General features: G+C 43.8%; 2 protein-coding genes across 3 annotated transcripts in view; one reads left to right on the forward strand and one right to left on the reverse strand.

The window, feature by feature from the left end:
• The window catches only part of ARHGAP17 (Rho GTPase activating protein 17), a 139,243-nt gene extending 125,331 nt beyond the window's left edge, over nt 1–13,912 (forward strand). Inside the window, exons 20-23 of the mRNA XM_027771800.1 lie at nt 4,227–4,847; nt 5,926–5,973; nt 13,730–13,744; nt 13,786–13,912. Coding sequence (XP_027627601.1) covers nt 4,227–4,847; nt 5,926–5,972 — 668 coding nt within the window. The 3' untranslated portion in view covers nt 5,973; nt 13,730–13,744; nt 13,786–13,912. The remainder of the gene's footprint in view (nt 1–4,226; nt 4,848–5,925; nt 5,974–13,729; nt 13,745–13,785) is intronic.
• Nucleotides 13,913–19,553: 5,641 nt separating this feature from the next.
• Nucleotides 19,554–23,380, reverse strand: part of SLC5A11 (solute carrier family 5 member 11) — a 60,259-nt gene continuing 56,432 nt past the window's right edge. The window contains exons 13-16 of one of the 2 annotated variants that reach the window (XM_006148290.2): nt 22,769–22,937; nt 22,143–22,358; nt 21,321–21,489; nt 19,554–19,898 (exon numbers count right to left, since the gene is read on the reverse strand). In XM_006148290.2, the coding sequence (XP_006148352.1) occupies nt 19,693–19,898; nt 21,321–21,489; nt 22,143–22,358; nt 22,769–22,937 (760 nt within the window). In that variant the 3' untranslated portion in view covers nt 19,554–19,692. The remainder of the gene's footprint in view (nt 19,899–21,320; nt 21,490–22,142; nt 22,359–22,768; nt 22,938–23,380) is intronic. The other variant, XM_006148289.2, reaches the window with a different exon arrangement.

Here is a 23,380-nt window from a genome sequence, read left to right on the forward strand (position 1 = left end):
ATATTTGAAAAATATATATATATATTTGAAACCATAAAAAAAGAAATAAAAGAAATGTATACTGTAAAATGTGATAAAATGTAAATTAAAATTAATTAATTTAAAGTTAAAAAAAAAAAGAAAAGGACATGGTTCAAAAAAGATGTTTCTAAAGCCAATTGAATTTCATGAACTGGAACACCTGTGTCTTAACTCATTTATCAGAATATGGATGGATGATCCTCCCTACAAAATGACTTAGAGTTTTTGGTAGCTGATGAAACAGTAAATTTATGATATCAAGTACATTTTGCATGTAATGAAGACTCTATTTCTCAGCCTATATTCTTTTCATAATCTTCTCAGTAACCAAGACTGGGGAAATAGAGCAAATAACCACAGTTTTACCATTTAAAAGCCTCCAGGTAGTTGAAATGGTTAAGATCTAGACATGATAAATCCTTAGAGAAAAGGGCCGCATGTACAGTGAAGTATATCATTGTGTAAGTGTTTGCCCATGCACTGAGGGAAATCAAGGTGCTATGTGAGCTGGCCCTTACAGAGAGAGGCAGGTTCACAGGGAAGAACTGGGAGAGGGTTTTAATAGAGGCAGATATGAGCATCATATAGGGAAGCCACATCTCTGCCTTCAGGGTCAGGACCTTAGATCCAAGCATGAGTGTACATGATTCCTCTTAGAAATCTCTATGAGGGGGGAACCAGCAGTTAGCGTAATGGCTATGTCGCTGGACTCCCACGTAGTTGACCGCGGTTCTCATCCCGGACCCGGTGGCTTAAAACTCACACCGGGCGCGTGTGCGTGCGTGCCCAAGATCCCGAGAGGAGAATGGAGGAGAAGGGATTGTGGCGTGACCATCCCCCCTGGGGGGTGATTTCTCACTTTCTGTCTCTATGTCTCTCTCTGTCTGTCTGGCGAGCGCATGCGCCCTACAGTGAAAAACCTCTCAAAAAAAAAAAAAATCTCTGTGAGGGTGCTCCATTGGAGGGTCAATAAACCTAGTAGAGCTAGGTTATTTTCCTTAACAGAGCCCAGTTCTTCCGTTACTGACTAGAGTTGAGGGACAATGCTGTTCCCCCAAAAACTGGTATGTTCAGTGAGGGTGAAGGTGGTCATGGGAGATGCTCACACTTGAGAGGTGTCTGGGCTGTGCTGACTCAGAGAGCCCAGCTGACCCCTCTTCTTTTGACACAACACCCCTGGTTGAATTCTTGCATGTAAATGCCTGTCTCTGAGCTCTGCACTATAATAGCAGATGCGGGCCAACTGCCTGTAGGGGGCATGCCTAAGCTCTAGAGAGATGCAAAGGTGGATAGGCCCGGGAGAGCAGAAATGGATTCCCTACAAAACTGAGATGAGCTCAGAACAGAAAGACTAAGCGGTGGGAACCGTTCTAGGTAGAGCAGAGTGGTGGAGGCTGACCTGGCTATTGCAGTGATTCTGCAGTGCTGAAGCCCCACCTGGGGGAGGGCAGTGGCCACAGGAAGGGAGGAACCCAGGAGAGCTAGATTTAGGGGATGCTGGTCCTGTTGAGAGACAATGGTGACAAACAGGGAAAGTCTCTGGACTCGAAAGTTTGAGTTTAGCTTTTGCCAAAAGTCGCATAATTAGTTAAAGGCTGCTCTTTTGATCTTTTCTAACTAAATTCCTACACATAAAAGAAATAAAAATGCCTACATTAGGGGGATTGTGAGGATTAAATTCAAGATGTCTGTCTATGAAAGCACCGTCTCGGTAAAACATTACAGAAATGTTGGAATTTTCCCAAGGTACAGCAGGGAGGCCGATTTGGGCACAGAGCTGGGCCGCAGCCTCCCACCTCATCCTCGTTAGCATCATCCTCTGTCTGGGCTGCATTTTCTTCATCTGTACCCACTGGCTCTTATGGGAAATCAGTCTTCTCTACCTCGATTCCAGGCATAATCGTTTTCAGGATAAGACCCTTCCTCACAGCCTCGTTAAGAGTCTTTTCTGCTTCCTGAACTGCAGGTCTCAGGCTTCCTCTCTGAACATTGCCCCTGTCCATTGCCAACCTTCAGCATCCCAGCCCCTTCTTAAGTGGTCTTCGACAAGGCCTCCCCATCTCCCACCCTGCCCCATCGCCCACTCTCACTGCTCCCGTGCTTTCTCTCCTAATTTCCTCTGCTCTCTTCAATATCAGGAATGATCTTTTAATTCAAAATGAATTGGCAATTATTATTGCTTAGAACAGAAAGTTAGACATTTTTTTTAAGTTGCTTATAGCAACTAGAGTACAGCTAACATTCCAAAGATCCCTTCCTTTATGAGCTGGTCACTTGTTTGGGTGGGAAAAGTCTTCTGAATTCCAGAAAGTGCTAGGGTCTGTGAACCAGGAGCCAGGCAGTACAGGAAGGAAGAAGAAGAAAAAAGTCCCAGAAGTCCATATGACATGGGTGTGAGTCTCTGTCCTGCCACTTACTAGCTCTGTGGCCTTTTCCAAAACCTTGTCATCTCTGAGCCTTTGTTTTCCCCACTGGGAAGAGGCTGTAGCAGAGCCTGTCCTGCAGTGAGATTTGCATGAAATCGCTGATGTAGAGAGCCTAGCTTGGTACAGTGACATGGAGGTGGATGATGTGTGCTCATTTCTTTCCTCCACTTCTTCCTGCCTTTCTTCAGTGATCAGTAGAATCTCAGGAGACTTTGAAAAATGCTGAAGTCTCTCCTTTCTGCCCCCCTTCCCAGCCTACAACCAGGTCTCCAGATCTTGTTTTTCATCCTACCCACCTCAATACCGAGTTCCGAACCCTGACAGTCTCAGCTGGGGCGGAGAGGAGAGGGCATCAATTCAGCTCTCTTTAGGGAAGTTATTCCAAGACAGCTCTTCGACATATCTGCACTTTTAAAAATCTAGAATGTATCTACTAACACAAATGATTCTGGAATTGGTGGTCTCTGTTACTTAAAAAAAAAAAAAAGAAGAAGCCATCCAGAAGATGACTTGGGGGATGGGGCTGTGGGATTGATAGGGAGACTCATCACTCTTGAGGGTGGTCTCTCTTTGCTGTTCTTGCCTCTCGGTTTCTTTCCTATTCTCAGGCCATGAGAGGGGGCTCGGCAGCAGGCTGCTGTGGGGGCTTAGAGCAGCATCTCTGTGCTGGTGGACATCCTCCATCAACTAGTTTTCTTCTTGAAATTTTCAAATGACAGGTCTTTAAAGACCCCTGCATTTAAACAATTATTTTATTTAACTTTATTTATTTTCATTTGATCAGAGAAGGACAGAGTGTTGGGGGGAGTGAGTGAGAAAGCAAACCTCTAGGTTTGGTACTCAAACCACAGTTGGCCATATGGGGAATCCAGCATCCTTAACTGCCATGCCACCTACTGGTGCCATCTTTTCAATTTTTTAAAAATTTTTATTACATTTAATCACTGTACAAATATACATTTTTAAATAAACATTTTATTTTGGAATAATTTAAAATTTACAGACAATTTGCAAATTTAATACTGACAGTTCCTGTATAACTCACCCTAATTTCCCCCATTGTTAATATAACACACTGTGATACATTTATCACAGCTAAGAAACCAACATTGGTACTGGCCAAATTCCATATTTTGTTCAGATATTCTTCGTTTACCCATTAACATTTGTCCTCTTTTTCTTTTTTTTCATTTCATGATAGAGCTTATGCATGTATGTGAGTCAGGGGGGAAGGGAGTGCTCTCCCCAGGGTCTGGTCACGCTACGATCCCCTTCCTCCTCTCTTCCAGCCTGCCAGATGTTGAGCACTCATGCATGTGCCTGGTGTGTTTCAGGCTGACCGGGTGGTTGTCAGGTGGGATCCTGCTTCTCTTGAGCGGCATGTGACAGCTCTGCCCCAGAGCCAGCCCCTGATATCCCATTTCTGTTCCAGGATCCCACCCAGGAGACCACATTGCGTTTGTTCTTCATGCCTCCTTAGTCTCCTCTGGTCTGTGACAGTTTCTCGTCTTCCCTTGTTTTTTTCATGGCTTGACAGTTAGGAGTACTGGTCAGGTATTTTGAAGAAAGCCCATCAGTTTGCATTTGTCAGATGTTCTTCTGATGATTAGACTGGGGCTATGGGTTTTGGGGGCAAGACACAGAGTACAGTGCCCTTCTGACTACATCCCCAGGGGTGCATGATGGAGGCATGGCTCAGCTAACCTTGGTCTCCTGGCTAAGGGAGTATGGCCATCCCTGTACTATTTTGTTTAAAGGTGTTTTTCTCTCTTTGTGCAGCTGTTAAAAAACCTGCTCCAGCACCCCCAAAACCAGGAAACCCACCTCCTGGCCATCCCGGGAGCCAAAGTTCTCCGGGAACATCTCAGCTTCCACCCAGTCTGTCACCAAAGCCGTCCACCCGAAGTCCTTCCCCTCCTGTCCAGCACACAGGCCAGGCTCCAAGCCAGCCCTCCAGCACCGCCCAGCTCTCTGCACCCCGGAGGTACTCCAGCAGCCTATCTCCAATCCAAGCTCCCAGCCACCCGCCACCACAGCCCCCAACCCAGGCCATGCCGCTGATGCACTCCAAGCCAAACAGCCAGACCCCACCCAACCCCATGGCCTTGCCCAGTGAACATGGACTTGAGCAGCCACCGCACACCCCTCCCCAGACTCCAACGCCCCCCAGTACTCCACCCCTAGGTAAACAGAATCCTGGCCTGCCAGCTTCTCAGACCCACGCGGTGAATAACCCCGAGACTGTGCAGCTCCATGCTGGAACCTTACCAAGACCGAGACCAGTACCAAAGCCAAGGAATCGACCCAGTGTGCCTCCACCCCCACATCCTCCTGGTGCCCACTCAGCTGGGGATGGCAGCCTCACCAATGCAGTGCCTACAGCTTCCAAAATAGTAACGGGTAAGTAGGAAAGTGGCTTCCACATCCCCACCCCCACCACCCCAATCTGTGCTGCTTTGGTTCACAGCAGGAGTCAGCCCACTACAGTGTTTGTGATTAAAGTTTTATTGGCACACAGCCATTCCCATTTATTCGCACTTGCCTATGGTTGCATTAGTGCTAAAACAGCAGAGTGGAATAGTCACAGCAGAAATCCTAAGGCCCATAGAGCCTACAGTATTAACCACCTGGCCTTTGAAGTTTGCCGACCCGATTTATAGTTCATTATGTGTTTAAGACCAGTCTACATTTACATTTTCCTGAGTACAGTGACTTTTAATCCCAGTGGAAGGTATTATACAATATGGACATGAAATTAATTTCTTAGTGAATTAATTAATTATTAATTTAGTAAGTGAAGAATTTCGGGTATAATTAAAAAACATTATTTATGCCAAATTGGATGGTCTGAGAAGGGAGTTCTCAGGATGGATCCTGTCAGAGTACCAGCCTCTCATGGCTTGGAATGGAAAAAGATTTCCCTGCATTCCTGGTGGAAACCTATTTTGGAGTAATGGACACTATACATACAGATTTTAGTGGGCTCTTAGGGGGATTATTTTTTTATCGGCAGTCTAGAACATGACCTTTCTATTTTATTATGATTTTAAAAACTAGTTCCATCCCAAATGTCCTTATTTACTATTTAATTTAAAAATAGATTTCTTTGTCTTTAGTGGGCTTTTTTAAAATGGCAATTAGGAGCCTCAAATAATTTCTAACAACATCCAAGTTTTAAATGGTTTTAAGTGGAGGCATTTTTGGAAAAGAAGCTGAAATACCCCTGTAGGGATCCCCAGCTATGCTGAGCAACTGCTCAGCTGAAAATGAGCCAAGGGTACACCTGAAACTGGCACCCCAAGTGGTAAGGAATAACTGACTACAAAAATGTCTCTTGGTAACTTTTTATTCAGGAATATTATGCATAATTTGCACATAGTATAAGTGATTAATAACTTTTTTTTTATGACACCAGAGTTTTTATTTCGAAAATAGCAAAGCCACATTGGTTTGTTTGTTTGTTTGTTTCCCAATATAGATGCCCTTCCCAGTGCCCTCTCAGGTGGGGAAGGTTTCCAGGACTAAGGTCTGTAACCCCCCCAAGCAACTTGCACCGTAGCTCCGAATGCTCCTGCTTAGCCGTGTTTTCGCATATGTGCTTTTGACTGTGTGCTTACAAGCAGTCATTTGACCCCACGCCATGGCCGTCAACGGGCCATCGTTCTATAGCATGTAGGCCTTCCTTTTGAATTTATCAGAAGCATTTTGAGCTGCAGTGCTCTAAATCCAATAGGTAGATGTCAGTAGATTTCAGAGTCCAATTTCAAGCTGCTTAGATAAGATACTGAGAGTATCTTCTCTCTTTTTGGTAAGTGATCTACAAGTGTTCTGCTCGTCGCAGCATGGTTTCCCTCATAGACTCATCAGCATTACACAAAAGAAGACTTGGGTGTAGTTGGCAAAGAAAATTGTGGCCCTTGAGTCTCAAGCTTTAATTTTTAATTTTTTTCATCTTAAGTGCAAGTTAACTGCATGGAGCTTCTTAATGTAATCTGAAATTCTCAAGGCCCCCAAAAAGAAATCTTTCCCTCACAGATCCTAAACTGAATTCTTTTAAATTCCTTTGCATTCTAGCATGCATATATTTGCTTCCTTAAATTATATGAGCTCTTTAAAAGTTGCTGTGAGGCTCATGGTAGTCTGCCTTTGGGCCCACATTAAGACAACATATGGCTCTCATTATGGGTACAGTTGAATTAATCAACTGATCTGAGCCTTAAGCCTCTGGTGGGCTACTTTGCCTGAGTGTTCACAGTTTGGACATGAATAAAAACTCTAAAACCAGAATAGAAGAACTAGAGTGAACCATGAAAACATGGAAGGGCACAGACATGATTAATGCAAAAGTCTGAAGGTATCTGGCCAAAAGTAGTAGTCACTTACAGAGAAAAGTAACTAAATCCTAATCGAGGCTGTCTTTTTCTACTTCAGTACAGTGACACACCAAAATTGTATTCCCAGATCTTTCCTTTTATTTTGAGGAAAGACTACCAACCAGAATTATACCTGTCCTTTAATACCATTGTTATTTGGCATGTATTTATTCCAGAAAGTTAGACTTTGTTCTGCTACAACACTATAACGCACCGTACTTTATTACATAAGTGAAATCTTACATGAAAAATACTTTTCCATAAGGTATTAGTTAAATAGCATAAAACCAGTCTGTGCTATCACATTTCCTCACTGAAAAAACTTCAAGTTCATCACAATATCTTTGTATTATTGAATTAACTTTTAATGTCTTGCAATCTTTTGGACCGCCACTGGCTGTAACACACAGGGCCAGTATTTAGATTTACGAATCTGGCAGTGTTGCTCAGGCTGCTGTTAGTCATTCTGGGGACAGTCACTGTTTTTTTTCAAGAGGGAAAAAACAACTTACTTGGATAGGTCAGTCTTTTAGTATGACATCATGTTTTCACTTAGAAACTTAAGATGGACAAATTGCTGAAAACAGTTTATTCATTTGGAGCATTCGCTCTTAAAGAGTTGGATTAAAGCCTGCAGGATTAAGATAAAGTCATGGGGGAGATGATTGCTGCTGAGCAGGTTTGGCAACCACCTCTCTGACCAGTCATTTTTAATCTCCTCTTAATTGTTTTGAATCTCCTCTTAGTTGTGATGCAAAACAGTAGAATTTTTAACTTCAGAAGTATAAAAGTTTACATCTTGCTATTTTTTAAATAATAGATTTTAGCAAAGAGTATTCTAATTTAAACATTTTATTAAATAATTTAGATGTATGACCTGCCATATTCAGTAAGAACTGAAATTGGAATATTTAATGGTAAGGAAAAGGCAGCTGATTGGCCAAAGCATTTTTGCTACTTTCTGATCATATTTGTGCACTAATGCCTGTAACTAACCGTTCACCCTAACCCCGCCTGCTTGCATCCCTACTAATAGTGCATGTACTAAAGGAAGGCTGGCTTTGTTCATGCTTGCTGTCAGTTTTTCTGAATACTAAGTAAACTCACAGGTGGTCACAGGGCTGGCCTTGTTCCTTCTTTAATTTCCATTCTTTTCTATATTGGGCAGGTTTGAGGTGTCATAGGAAAGACTCACACCGTAGAGCTAGAGGGTCCTCTGTTAGGATTTCACCTCTCTGTGTTACGCTGAACCGTACAGTGGTGACTGTCAGAATAGTTGAAGGGATTAAATTAGATGAAATAAGAAATGTACCTATTACTAATATAAGATGGGAGCTCTTTATTCTCATTTTTATCTAAAAAGAGATATTTTTCATCTGAGTTACATATTTGAATCCTATGACAATGTAGTGAAAATTTAACACACCCAGATCTAGGTTCTAGGACCCAGACATCGGAGGTAAAGGGCAGGGCCCAGGCATCTATATTTTGATTCTGATGTACCACTTGGTTTGCTAGTATTGGTCATATCATGGGTTAAAAAGACAATGCTCTGGAGGAGAAGATACTTCTTTATTTTGTGAGCTTGGGGATACCGTGAGTTATTCACCTACTGTATAATGAAATGGATAGAACAAGTCACTTTCATAGTAGTTACAAAACTGGACACTGAGAGCTATCATAGTGGTCTCTGTTTGTTTGTTTCTTTATTATTTATTTAATTTTTTATTTATTCATTCATTTGTTTAAATTTGACCAGAGAAGAGGGAGAGAGAAAGAGAGAGAAGGTGAGAAAGCAAGCCATCAGGTCCAGGACTTGAACCGTGGTCAGCCATGTGAGAGTGTCCAGTGCCTTAACCACCACGCCATCTGCTGGTCCCCCCATAGTGTTCTTTTTTTAAGATCAGACTCTTTTTTATAATATGAAAAGTAATATATTTTTTGAAATAAGCATGAAGGGCTTGCAGGCGGCATGGGGGTTAAGGTGCTGGGTTCCATGTGACTGACTCTGGTTTGAGTCCCAGACACAGCAGCTTGAAAATCACACCGAGTGCATGTGCGTGCATGCTCAAGATTTTAAGAGAATGTAGAAGGGATTGCAGCATGGCCATCCTCTTGGGGGGCTAGGTGGGGTAAGTTCTCACTTTCTCTCTCTCTCTCTGGTGAGTGCAGACACTAAAAAACAAAATAAGTAAAATAAACATGGATATTAAAGAAAATTTGAGAAATAGACAAGAAAGCCATCATTCTGCAATTAAAGAAGTTCACTGTTGTGTGTTTTTACTTCTAGTTTTTTCCTAAAAGGGGAGGGAGTATGTGATTATAATTAGTTGGCATATTCAGATTTTGATTCTGCATTTTTATTTTACTTTATATCACAAGCTCTTTTCTATGTGGTAATGTAGTTTTTATAACCGTCTTTTTCAATGACTACTTAATATTTCATCAAACAAACTTTTTGTTTGCCTTTAAAGTGGCTTCTATTCTACTTGTAGTTAGTTATTTATTTATTCATTTTAAGTTTGCTATAGAATGCATGCCCTCTCCAGAGGGAGACAAAGACAGACAGAGAGACAGAGGACAAGTGAAAAAATCCCTCCCCAGGGTGATGGCCACACTGCCATCCCTTCTCCATTCTCCTCTCAGGATTTTGGGCATGCATGCATGCATGCATGCCTGGCATGGCTTTAAAACTACTGAGTCTGGGACTCTAACTCCAAAGACAGCCATGTGGTATCTCCAGCCACTTTAATGCCTCCACAACACCTGCTAACCCACTTATTTTTTTTTTAAGAGATTTTTTTTGCTATCAGGTGCATGCGGTGGCCGGAGAGACAGAAAGCAAGAAGTCATTACCTAGGGGGTTAGCCACGCCGTGATCCCTTCTCCATTCTTTTCTCAGGATCTTGGGCACACATACTCATGCGCCCGGCACAAGTTTCAAGCCGCTGGGTCCGGGAATCCAACTGCGATTGACTGCATGCGAGTTTAGCAACGTAACCATTACTCTATCTGCTGGTCCCTGTAGTTTATTTTTAATAAACAGATATCGGAATCATGTCAAGATAAAGCATCAAGTGAGACTTGAACAGAATCTCTCCATTGATTACAATAATAAAAAGTTGACTCAAAGTCTCTCAAAGATCAGAAAATCTCTCATAGCTCTAAGAACACTGTTGAGGAATAGAAGGCAGCTATTCCCTCTGGCCCTCGGTTGGAGAAGATGGGTAGATCTGGGGACAGGGAGTTTATTCTCACTGCAGTTATTCATGAAGCATTTTATTTTCAGGAGAGTATTCAGAACCCTTGTTAAAGTGACTACCAGAATAAACTTGGACTTTATAAAGCATTAGTTTACAACCCAAAGCACATATTCAAACATGTTGAAATGACAAGTAAATCTTGTAGAACCGTACCCTAAATTATAGAATGCCACTTTCAGCTGTTGAAGGGCCTGCTTCTTCTTTATAAATAAAGATTTATCTTATTAAATAAAGATTAAAAATTTATTAAAAATAAAGATTTGTCTTTATAAAGATAAATCTAATTCAGGAAGGGACTTCAGTTATATTTGTTCAGAACTCCAAGTTCATGGTGAAGCATATCTATTCTGCCTTTGTGCTAAGGCTGGTTCCTGGGATTCTTTCTTCTGATGCTCTTTTATTTTAAATATAAATCTGTCATATGAACTAATTCTAAGCAATATGCTCAAAGACCAACCCCACTGTAGTGCAGATAATATATAAATCTGTAACCTAAGAGGTTTAGAGGTACTCAAAAAAGTTAATTCTTGTATATATTTTTTGTGGGTTTTTTTTACATTTTTATTTATCATTTTTATTATTATTATTTTAAATTTGACCAGAGGGAGACACAGAAAGAGAGAGAGAGAAAGTGAAAAAGCAAGCTACCAGGTCTGGGACTCAAACCATGGTTGGCCATGTGGGAGTCTAGCGCCCCAACACCACGGTACTTGCTAGCTCCCTTGCATATATTTTTGTAAAATAACCTTTTTCTTATAATGAACCAGAGTGTTTAAGACTCAAAACTATTATCTCTCCAGTTATCTTCTCTCAGGACCCTCACCCAGGGAGGTATGAACTCCTCTGGGGAACAGGGAAGATATAATGCTTATTAAGAGCCAGAGTCCAACCACTTGGGCTTTGATCCTCTTCTGCCTAGCACTGGTTGGGGTAGGAGGAAGAGTCTCTGTCTTTTCCTTATCTCTGCAGTGGAGTTCATACTGCCTCTGAATGAGTTCATGGAGGTTGGTGACATGGTGTGATAATATGTGAGGAGCACTTAGCATTACTGGTATCATCTTAACTACTTTTAGTGTGTAAACAGTTTGAAAGGGGTCAGGAAACTAATGGGCAGTTAGGCAGAGTAAAGGCATTTCTCTTCTGTCCCCGCCATGTGACCTTTTCCTAAATAATGTGTGTGGCTCATAAATAGAGAAATTCAGAAACATGCAAATCCAGAAATTATTTGTATACAATGTATCGTATGAAGAAAGAGAAAGGTACTAAGTTTGTCCTCTGTGAAGGGTTGTGGCTGATAGGTGTTAGCTTGCATGTAAATACAGATATTAATAAATAGATCTAATGCATCATACTTCCCTGCCAGGTCCTGTCTATTTGATAGCTTCTCATATACTTTGGGCTGAGAAGAGGAAGTGACTATTAGCACCATCTGTTTTGTTGAGTTAGGATAATGGGGAAGAAGTTGAATTTATGATGATTTTCTTGTACCATTGTTGCCTTTGAGACTTGGCTGCCACTTTACCTGAGGTTATAACAATGGAGGATTGGAAAGATAGTTGTAATAGTTTACTCCTCATCCATCCATCCATCCATCCATTTAACCATGAATTCAACCATGCAGTGTCCAGCCACAAACTTTATTTGTCATTCACTGTTCTCGGCTCTGGGGATACAACATAAACAAGACAGTTGTGGCCACTGCTTCCATTGAATCCCATTATGCTAAGGACAGATCCGAGACCTACTCTATTCTGTGCACAGAGACCACCTTTGACTGCACCCATTGGGTGGGAGGTACAAATAAAGCGCAAGTCGGTTGGTATTACAGTTATCTTAAGACTTGAATTGTCTGGATTGATACTCAGAGCTGAACTCTGACATTCTTCCACTTCCTGTAAATCTAAAAATGTCTCTTGAGTTGTGGTGCATATTGGAAACCTTAAGGACAAGACTGCCAACCCAGGAGTCACTGTGAAAAAAGGGACATCCCAGGGAGTTAAATAGATATCTCAGCTCAGAACTGTAGGCCAGTGTAAAAAGGGCATGAGGGCAAGAACCCTTTTCAGAGCAGTGAGCCTTCCAGAAGTGCATCACCATTTGCCAGCCATGCCTGTGAAGGTGACAGAAGGACTTTTGCAACTAGCTCCCAACAAAGGCAGATGTTCTTTTTTTTTTTTTTTTTTAAGAGATATTTTTGCTATAGGGCACGTGTGCTTGACAGAGAGGCAGCTTGAAATCACCCCCTAGGGGAGATGGCCACGCTGCAGTCCCCTCTCCTCCATTCTCCTCTCAGGATTCTGGGCATGCACACATATGCATCCGGCAAGAGTTTCAAGCCTGCTGGGTCTGAGACTCAGGACTCAAACCATGGTCAACTACATAGGAGTCGAGTGACATAACCATTACGCCATCTGCTGGTCCCAAGGGCAAATATTCTAACTTTGTATTACAAGTACAGAAAAGTAACTCTTAAACATGACTAATAAATACCTTGGTGAACCCACCTCCCACTCTAGTTCCCTCTAGGCTCCCAACCATGACTGGCTCTAACCTGGCAAAGTAAAAACTACAACAAATCTTAACCTCACCCTTCTCTCTGACTCCAGCCCTAAGATATCTGACAAGGCTCTCATAATTTGCTGGAGGCCTCTCTACTGGAGCAGCCAACCCTCTGTCTTAATTAGGGCCTGGCTCCCCTACTTGACCACAGGCTTCATTAAGGCTGTGTCTGTCTTGTTTGCTATTGTATGCTCAGCCCAAAGAGCAGCACCTGGCCCGTGATAGGTACTTGGTAAATATTTGTTCATGCATGAAAAAAAATCTGAGACCCACTGACCTTTCTAGGAAGAGGTTTATGATAAAGAAGTTGTCTTTTATGAGAATGGAAGTGTGAAGCGATTTCTTGAGGACTGCATCTTGGTAAAGGAATTTCAGTCAACATAATAAGGCATGAAAAGGGAATTAGAAGTATACATTTTAGAAAAAGAAGATAAAGTTAATATTTGTAGATTTGGTAATCTACCTGTGACTGTCAACTAGGAGTGGTTGTAACCCCTTGGGACATTTGTCAGTGTCAGGACATAGTTTTGTTTGTCTTACTTGGGGAGAAGGGATTATGTGTCACTGGCAACTGGTGGATAGAGGCCAGGGATGCTGCTCAGCATCCTGTAATGTACAGGATAGTCCACAAGACAGAATGACTCAGCTAAGGTTGAGATCATAGCATTAGTAATGGGAAGAAAACCCATTTGCCTCAGAGAAAAGAGCTCTTTCCAGTGTAACTTACGTATTCATGCAGCCCGGATGTTGTCTGGAGGTTTCAGTTGGTGTTTTAGATCCCTTGGTAACAATGAGGGTTTCTTTCTTCAATCAAAGCAAGAAAGTGCTTTGAGGACTGCATCTCTGAGGAGTTGGTGGGCTCACAGAAAGGAGTACCAGAGCCCAGAGGTGGGGCCATGCCGTGAGGTGTCTTCTGGAGTCACAGAGGCTTGACTTGACTCCTAAGGGCTAATGAGTCCTCCAGGAAGGGCTGTGTGTGTGCATGGGCTGACTCTGGAACTTTCCAGCCTCTCTTCTCAGAGTGCCCTTGGGTGTCCTCACAGTCATTACACTCATTGATACTATGTCTCCTCATCTTTTTGTCCAGACGGAAATTCTAGGGCTTCTGAAACGCTTCGCAGCATCTTTCCTGAAATACACTCATTTCTGACCCGCTTCGCAGCATCTTTCCTGAAATACACTCAGACTCTGCAAGCAAAGACCTGCCCCCCGGCCGCATTCTGCTGGACATAGACAATGACACGGAAAGTACCGCCCTGTGAAGAAAGCCACCTGCTAGCCCTTGACCCATTCCACCTTGGAGAGTGGAACAGGGACAGGCAAATATTTTTCTTACAGACCAAACAGTGAAAAGCTTTCAGTGGAAGAGAACAAAAAGAAGGCCTTACTATGCAAGATGTGGCCTTCCTCACAGCCTAAGGAGAACATGGAGGCCAACACTTAAAGCTGAATGACCTGTGTCTTGAAGAAATTGGCTTTCTTTACATGGGAAAGAAATGATGCCAAAAAATCAACAACAAAGAAGTACCTAGAGTGGAAAAAGTATTACCGCCGAGACGTGTATAGGAAGCTTTTGTCACTGCCATTTATGCGGGCAGCACCAACAGCAATTTGGGATGAGTAAGAAGCAATGCGTTAACTATCTATTTAATAAAATGTGTTAATTATGCAATTCTCCTACTTCCTGCTACCTGGACTTTCATTCTTATATATTAGGAAGGAGGTTCCTCTCCTTCAGACTTGCTGCAAAATCATTTTGTATTAAGTGTGGTCTGTGTCTTCCCTAGTCCCTCGAAACCAAGAGCATTGATGGTGACTGCTGGATCTGTCACCTCATCAAACTGGATGTGACTTGCGCCTTGTTGGATTGCCAGAATGTAGAAAGCAATGTACTGTTCTTTTTTTTTTTTTTTTTCAAACAATGTAATTGTTACTTGATAAGGACCGAACATTATTCTAGTTTCATGTTTAATTTGAATTAAATATATTCTGTGGTTTATATGAAAACTTTATAATTCTTGAAGGCAACTGTGACTTGTGTGTGTGTGTGTGTGTGTGTATGTGTGTACATGTGTGACAGCACATGCTGTCACTTAACCAAATAACATGCCGATAGGGCTGATTGTAACTGTAGGAGTTTAAAAGAATAGAGAACAAGGTCACAGCAGTGAAAAAGGTCACCAGGTACTCCAGAGACCTTCCAGACTGGCTGTCCCTCAGAGAATGTAACACTGTTAAGACTGTCCCCATGGTCTTACCAGTTCCAACATCCCTTTTGTGTCTATCTGGAGATACTTAGACCTCAGAAGGCTGACTCACAGTTAACTCAGCCCCTGCAGGGCTTGTGCAGATGTCAGGACCTAGTTCTTGCCACAGGAATTCCCTTTCCTGATGACTGGAATGCTCTCATGACCTATTCATGGCCTTCTTTTCCAGGATTGAAAAACTTGGGAAGAGTGGATGGGGAATTGGAGCCCAGCGAGGCCAGAGGGCTAGAAGGATGTTCTCATGATAGCCCCTCCCAGGGGCCCAGATATGGCAGTTTTCTCTTGGGAAAAGAGAGGGACACACATACACAGCGTTGGCTGAACTGAGCCTTCTACTGCTAGAGCTACATGATGATGGGTGTATCGGTGACCTGGCCCTCACTTAGAAAGCACCGAACCTTCCAGGGTAGACCGGCCTACCAAGCCTCACCCAAAGAGGACAACCAACATTTCACTCCAAATTCAATTCTCTGTGCCTTGCTAGAATTATATTTATTAATTACATTAAAAATATTCACCTATAAACCCATTTCCTCCCATCTTAAGTTTACATTTGCTTAAAGCTTACTCTTCCTCAACATTACCCACAGATTATTTTTCCATAACACACACACACACACACTCTCCAATTAGACAAAGCCTGCAGGGTAAGCAGTTTCTATATAGGTTCCCACTCAGTTTTGAGCCTCTTCAAGGAGCTCAGCTGTTCATGGTTTTGTGAATCTGTGGCTCCTTGGAGATGTTTCCACCATGATGCCTGAGCTCACACCCAGGAGCAAGCAGGGACATGGTACTTGTCAAGGAGACAGTGGTAGTCCCTGGGGATGAGAAAGGCCCATGGCCACAGTCCCCAGAATGTAGCATGTGTTCGTTATTGCTGAGCCAGAAGTAGAACAAACCTTACTCTTGTATTTTAGGAATGGCCTTCAGTTTTGACTCTTTTGTTGTTTGTAGCACTTTCCCCACCCCAACAACTCCAGCCTTCCAAACAGTGAGGACTGACTCTGTATAAGTGTTAAAGGTGAGCAGTAAATGGAAGCTACTCTTTGTAGTCTTTCACGGGGTGAGCCACAGTGCAGGGCTTGGAGGCCCAGCATCTGTGTTCAGAGCTATCATTGTCCCATGCAGATGAGCTGAGGGGTGTCCAGAGGCAGAGCTGGGAGTGGCACCTGCATCCTCTTTCATTCTTGATTCCTCCTCCTAAGGGAGTTGCCACATTGCTTGTCTCTTTCTTTGGCGCTATACTGGCAGAACCTCTTTTTATTCTGCCCACTGCAGAGAGGCTGGAAAGCCTGTCATCTGAATTCATTGTGGCCATCCCTAGATGTCTGTCAAGGTGCCATTCAATAGGAAGATGCTGCTGGTTCTCTGCCCTCTACTCTTTTCTACACAACAGTTTTTTATAGAAATTTCTAGGCCCATGTACCCAGACCTGTTCCTGCACCCCCTGCCCACACCACAATACCACGGTCAGTGACCTCTGCCTCCCACCACACCATGCAGTTCAGCATTCATCCAAAACTCTGGAAAGAACCTGCTCTTCATCCCCACCTCGCAGATCACAGAGGGCCAGAGCAGGTCCCAGGCTGCTTTGATTGTGCTGTATTCTACCCCTAGAGTTCAGATGCTATTAAAGTGAGCTGATCCCTGGACTATCTCAATGGTCCTAGGGCTCCGTAGGTAGACCTCATTCCCTTCTTGGGGCTCCAGTTCTCAGTGCTTCCCCCAGGCCAGTGACCTAAATAAGTGCTATTTGAAAGTCTGAAGAAAAATCCTCCTCCTTACATCTATTCCTGTGGTTCACTCCTGCCATTTCCCTACCATATCCCAGTGCCTTCACCCCTCTTTTTTTCTTTATAAATAATTTATTTAATTTTATTTATCATTATTATTATTCAGTTTGACCAGAGAGAGAGAGAGAGAAAGGGAGAGAGAGAGAGTAGAAAAGCAAGCCGCCAGGTCCAGGACTTGAAACATAGTCAGCCATGTGGGAGTCCAGTGCTTTAATCACCACACCACCTGCTGGCCCCAGCCCTCTTCTTTCAAATCCTGCTGTTCCACTTCTCCACTCCAGGGTCCCAAGTAGCCTATGAGACTCCCAGTCTTGAAGTCTTGCATCAGATTGCGGAGCATCTCATTGATGGCGATGTTTCTAAACCAATGGCTTTCACTTCTCTAGTGTGATATTTGTGCAGACTGGAGGAAGGAAAGAAGTGCTTGGTGTAGAGAAGCCACTGGTTCTGGTGCAACCAAAAGACAGACCAGAAGTGAGTGACCACACCTCACCAGCCAGCAGTGGACACTTAAAGCCCTTCTCCAGCACGCATAGCCTTCTCCTCGTGCAGTGGTAGCAAGCTATGGTGACCATCCATTGCTGCTGTGGATTCTGTGGAGCAGAAAAAACCAGCCTGCAGAGGAAGAAGTCAGCAAATGTGCAGAGAGACAGACAAGTGGCAGGAGCACATACTCTGGGTTTCCAAAAGCCTCCCAGTTCCCAGTCTGGGTCCCTGAAGCCATTCTGCATTTCTCACCCTTGTGTCCTGTTGATAAATTGTTTTTTTTTTTTCATTTTTTGCATAAACTTTTTACAGTTTGTTACCAGCAACCAAGTGACCCTTCCTTGATACAGCCCTAAAGGAGGTTGTCCCCATCTGCTCACCGTTAGGCACGTGGCTGTAGCGACCCTATGCGGCTGTGCAGGCGCACTTCCTCTTTCTGTGCCCTCCCACCCAGCTCAACCTGCCACATCCACACAGGTACACACTGTGTCAGTTACCTATCACTACATGACAAATGACCACACACTTAACTGCTTACAACAACACACACCGACTAGCTCACAGCTCCTGTGAGCCAGGCACAACTTAGCTGGGTCCTTTCCATCAAGGTGTCAACCAGGGATGAGATCTCATCTGAAGGCTCGACGGGTGTGGGGTCCACTCCCAGGCTCCCTCTGGTGACTATCAGTTTTCATTTCCTTGTGGTGATGGGACCACAAGGTACAAGAACTCTTGTTTCCGGCCATTGTCTGGAGGCCATCCTCAATGCTTAGAGGTTGCCTCTAGGTCCTTGTCACTGGAGCTACCTCAATGTAATTATTACTTCAAGCCAGCAAGGAAGGTCTCTAAAATGAGTCTACTGACAAGGCAGAGTTTTATATAATGTAATGCAGTCATTACATTACACATTATTATATATGTTACATATATAATATAATCACTGTCATAGTCTGGTGGTTAGAAGCAAGTCATAAGCTCTGTCCACACACCAGGGAAGGGATTACACAAGAGCATAAACACCAGAAGGTGGAATTCATTGAGGATTACCTTACTATTTGTTCACCACACACATCAGATTCTTAATTTACAGTCACATGTCACCAGTCTGTAAGGGGAGGCAGCATGGAGCCAGAGCTGGGGCCAGCAATGGTCAAGGAATGAGGCTGCTGAGGTCAGGAGGCACTGGGGCTGGCAGGGTCTTAAAATCCACATTTGGAAGCTATGCTGAGGCCAGTAAGGAGCTGATGAGGGAGGAAGGAACAGTCTGATTTGTGTTTTTAGATCCCTGCAAGTGCAGTATAGGAAATGGCCTGGGCGAGACTAGAAGCAGGGAACTTCTTTAAGAAGAGCTAATGCTGGTCTAAATTACAGTCGGTCGAAGCAGCACAAAGGGAGTGGGGAGAACTGATGGTCACATTCTAAGAGAAACACAATCAATGCAACTTGGTATTTGATTGTGGGTCCTTCCCACACGGGAGAGCTGATCATAGAATTAGCCCTGGGACCGATATCTACAGTCAGGGAGGGCTTCTGGGTTGCACAGTTCCCAAAGGCTGGAGGATGGTGACTGCATCAGCCATTCAGGCACCTCAGGAGCCAAATTGCTGCAGGATGTGGTCATGAATGCTCTTTGGTCACGAATACCTGGGGCAGGGTGGGCAGCCAGGCTGGGAGAGGGTATGGCTAGAAGATATGAGACCAGGAGCGGAAGAGAGTGTGTCCTGAAGGTCGTGTGCCCATTCATCCCCAGTTGCTGAATGAGGCATCAGTATGAATGACACTCAGACTGCCCTTGGGGGCTTCTGCTTTAGTTGGGCAGACAGGTAAGCAATGAATATTGGAGTGTGTTATTGTGATTTGAAATCACACATCATAGAGAAGTTATAGGGTGATCAGAGAGGATGTCCTAGAAGTGATGTCTATGCAGAGACCAGAAGAGTAGCAGAAGAGTCTGGGAAAGTCACCAGTGGCTTCTACTCAGAGGACTGACTTGATGGAATTTGCTTATTCTGCCTGTGGTTGGAGAACAGGCAAGCTAAAGGTGGAAAGGTGAGGCAGCAGGCTGGGAGCAGCAATCTGAAGAGAGGGGCAGTGACCTGGCTGCAGCAGTGACGGCTCCCACTGAAATGCACTCAGAGGTCTCAGTGTGAAGGACAGAGTTGGGATAGCTCAGGACTCTAGGGGAAACTCATTTGTGCCTCCCCCTCTCCCACCCTTTGGCCCTTGGAGAGGGAAGCTCAGCCTCCATTAAGATTGCCCCTGGAGTCCACTTGCCTATAAAACCATCTCTGTCTTTCACTCAGAGTCAGTTCCATTTCTCTTTTCATCTCTTCTAACCTTCCTTCCTTTTCAAGAAGAAAAGAGCTAAATGTCATGTTGAAAGTGGCCCGCAAACATCTTAGGACCTTTGTGGCAAACAAATTATTAATTTATTTTTCACTCATTAAAAAATCCGGGGCATTGAAAACAAACTTGAGAGCTTAGACGCCTGGGCTAACTCCACATTAAGCAAAGTAGCCCCAGAGAAAGACGGCACAGCTAATGCAGATGATGCAGTTGATATCCAGAAGGGTTTTCACGAAGGGGTTTTCTTCCAGGGAAAGTATGACGACTTCCACTTTGCTTGGGGGCTCCTCTTTGCCCTTACTGTCCATCCCACAGAGCCACAAGATGGCTTTCACCACCTTGGACCGCTTGGGGGTGACACCACCTGAAAGAACCCAGCAAAGAGAAGTCATGGAGATGGCTGGTGTCTCCCAGAGAAGGGAAAAGAGGGCACTGACCTGGTGTTCCATGCACTGGGATAAATACTTACACACCTTTTCTGGAAGATAAATAAATGCCTTAATTCTGGAAAATTAGTATTTTCAGAATGTCCAATGTTTTCTGATAAAGAATTTCAGATGGAGAAATTGAGGCTCAGACTAAAGTGAAGCCATGCAGCTCTAAGCAGCTGCAGAGGTGGGTGTAGACCCCAGTTCTGATCTTTCTCTGTATCGTGGTAACTTCCCGGAGGCTGAAGGGAAATGAGTGCTTTTGGGGAAAACTTGTATTTCTCCATTTAGAGCTGGGACTGCAACCTCTACGGCCTACAGGGCCAAGGAGGTGGAGCTTCTGAGTCAGAGGGAATAGATTTGCATATTAAACATGCCAAGATACCCTTAACCTCTACCAAGAAATATACTTTTTCTCATTTTTCTTGAAACACATGGCCTTCTGGATTTATCCTTGAGTTTCTACTTTATGTTGATATCAGTTTATATTCACAATTATTTTTTTAAAATGCACTGTGCACTGAAAACTTGGGAACCAGCAGTTAGCGTAATGGCTATGTCGCTGGACTCCCACGTAGTCGACCGCGGTTCGCGTCCTGGACCCGGTGGCTTAAAACTCATGCCAGGCGCATGTGCGTGTGTGCCCAAGATCCCGGGAGGAGAATGGAGGAGAAGGGATTGCAGCGTGACCATCCCTCCTGGGGGGTGATTTCTCGCTTTCTGTCTCTATGTCTCTCTCTGTCTGTCTGGCGAGCCCACGCGCCCTATAGTGAAAAAAAAAAAAAACCTCTCAAAAAAAAAAAAAAAAAACTCAGTCTCGGGGCTGTGGAGACATTCAGGACTGGTAATGATCTTGACTAACTGAAGGACACATCCCAAGTTGAAGAGGCAGACAGAGCTGCTTTCCAGCTCCAGACAGCTGTTACTATAGACATACAGGACCCAGTGTTGCCATGTCTTCCCATTTTTCAAGAGAAGATGGAAATCTGGAGTTTTATGTGATATCTGGTTTTTAAATGTTAACTCACATTTTAGTGCTACAGTAAGTGGGCTAAACCAAAATATGTCTGCAGGCTGCCAGTTTATACCCATTAATTTAGAGAATGCTAGTGGTACTCCAGCTTGTCCCCTAGGCTTGCGTGAGAAGTGAGCCATGTTTTACTAGGCACTCACCAAGTGTGTGCTATCGCCCATCTGAGGCTTCTGTTGAAAGTTACTACACAACCCACTTCTGATGGCCAGAGACTGAGGAAGAACCAGACACTGGGGATGCTAAAATTATATCTTTCTCCTTTTCTGGCTTCTGATTTGATAGAAACATTTCCCCAAAACACATAAAGAAAAAAGAGGAGACTCACAGCTGTGGGTTTTGGACGTGTTTTCTTGAACAATCTCAAACTGGATACTGGTGCTGGTTGCCTCTGTTGTCCCATTCTGAGAAGGCGTAAGAGGCAGGGGGCTTGCTGGTGATATCTGCTCCTTTTGGACGGTGGGGTCATGACGTGTAAACCAGGTCAGGTGACTGACCTAAGGTGCAGAGATGAATTGTGAGAAATGCATGGGGGGGGTGTCTGCCATCCTCTTCTCACATCTGCGGTCCACAAGCTCAACCTTCATGTTCAAGTCTGCTCCCAGTCTCACCCTCTCTCCCGCCCTCCAACAAGCTTCAGCTCCTTGTGCTCCAGGAACATTTTCCCTGCTCATCCCCCTGTCTTTCTTTGACAACCCTCATTCTCATGTTGAGATCTAACCCTCCTTCATTCAAATCCTCTAGAGTTTAACCCCACCCCAACAGCATGATTGGACCCAAGGGTTGGCCAATTCAGCTCATCCATTTCTCTGGCCATAGGAATTGAATTTTTTTCAGTGGGTGGGCAAGTCTTGAACTGACTCCAACAATGGGAATCAGGAACTTTTTCTGGAAATCTTGGGACATAAATGCTTATATTTTTGCTTAATGACAATAATAGAAGCTGTTGGCCCCTTATGGGGCCTAAGAATCAAAGCAGAAGTGAGAGATTCTGGTAACCTTTTCTGGTCCTGAATTGACCTGTACCTGAAGCCTAGCTCTGAACTTCACAGCTTTTTGAATGATCAGTCCTCTTTGCTTAAGTTAGTTTGAGTCACTTTTCTGTCACTTGCACCAAAGAATTTCAATATAACCACCAACTCAAATGTACCATCTCCTTGGAGGGCGGCTCTGTGAAACAGCTCACGATGAACACGGTGATGAAGGTGACTGTGGACAGAATCATGGAGAAGTAGAGATAGTGCACATACTTCACTATGACAGGACGTTCATCTGGCTGGTCACACCGAGGCTGTGCATAAATGAAGTCCAGGACCAGTCTAATGAAGCCCAGGAGCAGGCCCAAAATCAGGCCTGAGAAGGCACCCTGCAAATCAAGCAAGAAGTCAAGGATATGGGCCTCCAGAGCCTCAAGAAGCCATATCAAGAGCTTGTCTTTCTTGTGACTCTTGTTGCATGGGTCCGTGATTTGGAAAGGGTTGAAGCTACTCCTCTACTTTTCTTTACATATAGTAATTGATTGCATATACTTTACTTGTTCTTTGTTAATTTAATTTTCCTGTTAAATGCAAGATACTTCTGAGAACCCCATTGCTTTTGTTCAAAGGCCAGGTAACATCCTCCCTGCATCTTTCACCATAGAACTCACCCTCCCTAAGGATACCCAAGTTCAGTCCATCCTCATGTCTCCCTCTGGCCCCTTCCCCTCCCACCCTTTTCCAGTCCTCATGCATGATGCTTGGTTCTTTACATAGTGGGGGGCCAATCCATATATACCTTTTCATTAGTTCGTTTCCAGAAACATCCCATGATGAAGACCACAGCCACAGGTGGCTGCAGGTAGGAGCTGATGGACTGGATGTAAATGAAGAGTTGGCCACCCTGGCTGGCTTGGACCACAGGGATCCAGAGGATGGAGACCAACACCAGCAGCAACACAAACACCCTGGCACCAGACAGAGAGAGGTTCTATGTCAGCACCACTTTCCCTGAACAATTACTTCTGTCTCTTTTAACAACTTTATTGAGGTAAAATTTAAGTACCATGATATCCACCTGTTGTAAGGACATCACCCAGTAACTGAGTAAATTTTTGAAGGCATGCAACTATCTTCATGATCAAGATTTAGAACATCCCCCACTCCAAAAAGTTTTCTCATGCCCATTTATAATTTATTTCTGTTTCCACTCCAAGTAACCATTATCCACCTTCTATCTTTATGAGTTTGCCTTTTCTGGACATTGGTACCATGTAGTCTTTTACGACTGGCTTCTTTCAATAAGCTCAGTTGATTTTTATCTTTTATCTTTTTTTAAAAGTGTATTTATTTATTTACTTATTTGTTTTCAGTGAGAGAGAAAGAGGGAAGCACCCCCAACAGGTGTGTA

The sequence above is a fragment of the Tupaia chinensis genome, unplaced genomic scaffold, assembly GCF_000334495.1.
Source record: "Tupaia chinensis unplaced genomic scaffold, TupChi_1.0 Scaffold000231_2, whole genome shotgun sequence".
Lineage (NCBI taxonomy): Eukaryota > Metazoa > Chordata > Mammalia > Scandentia > Tupaiidae > Tupaia > Tupaia belangeri.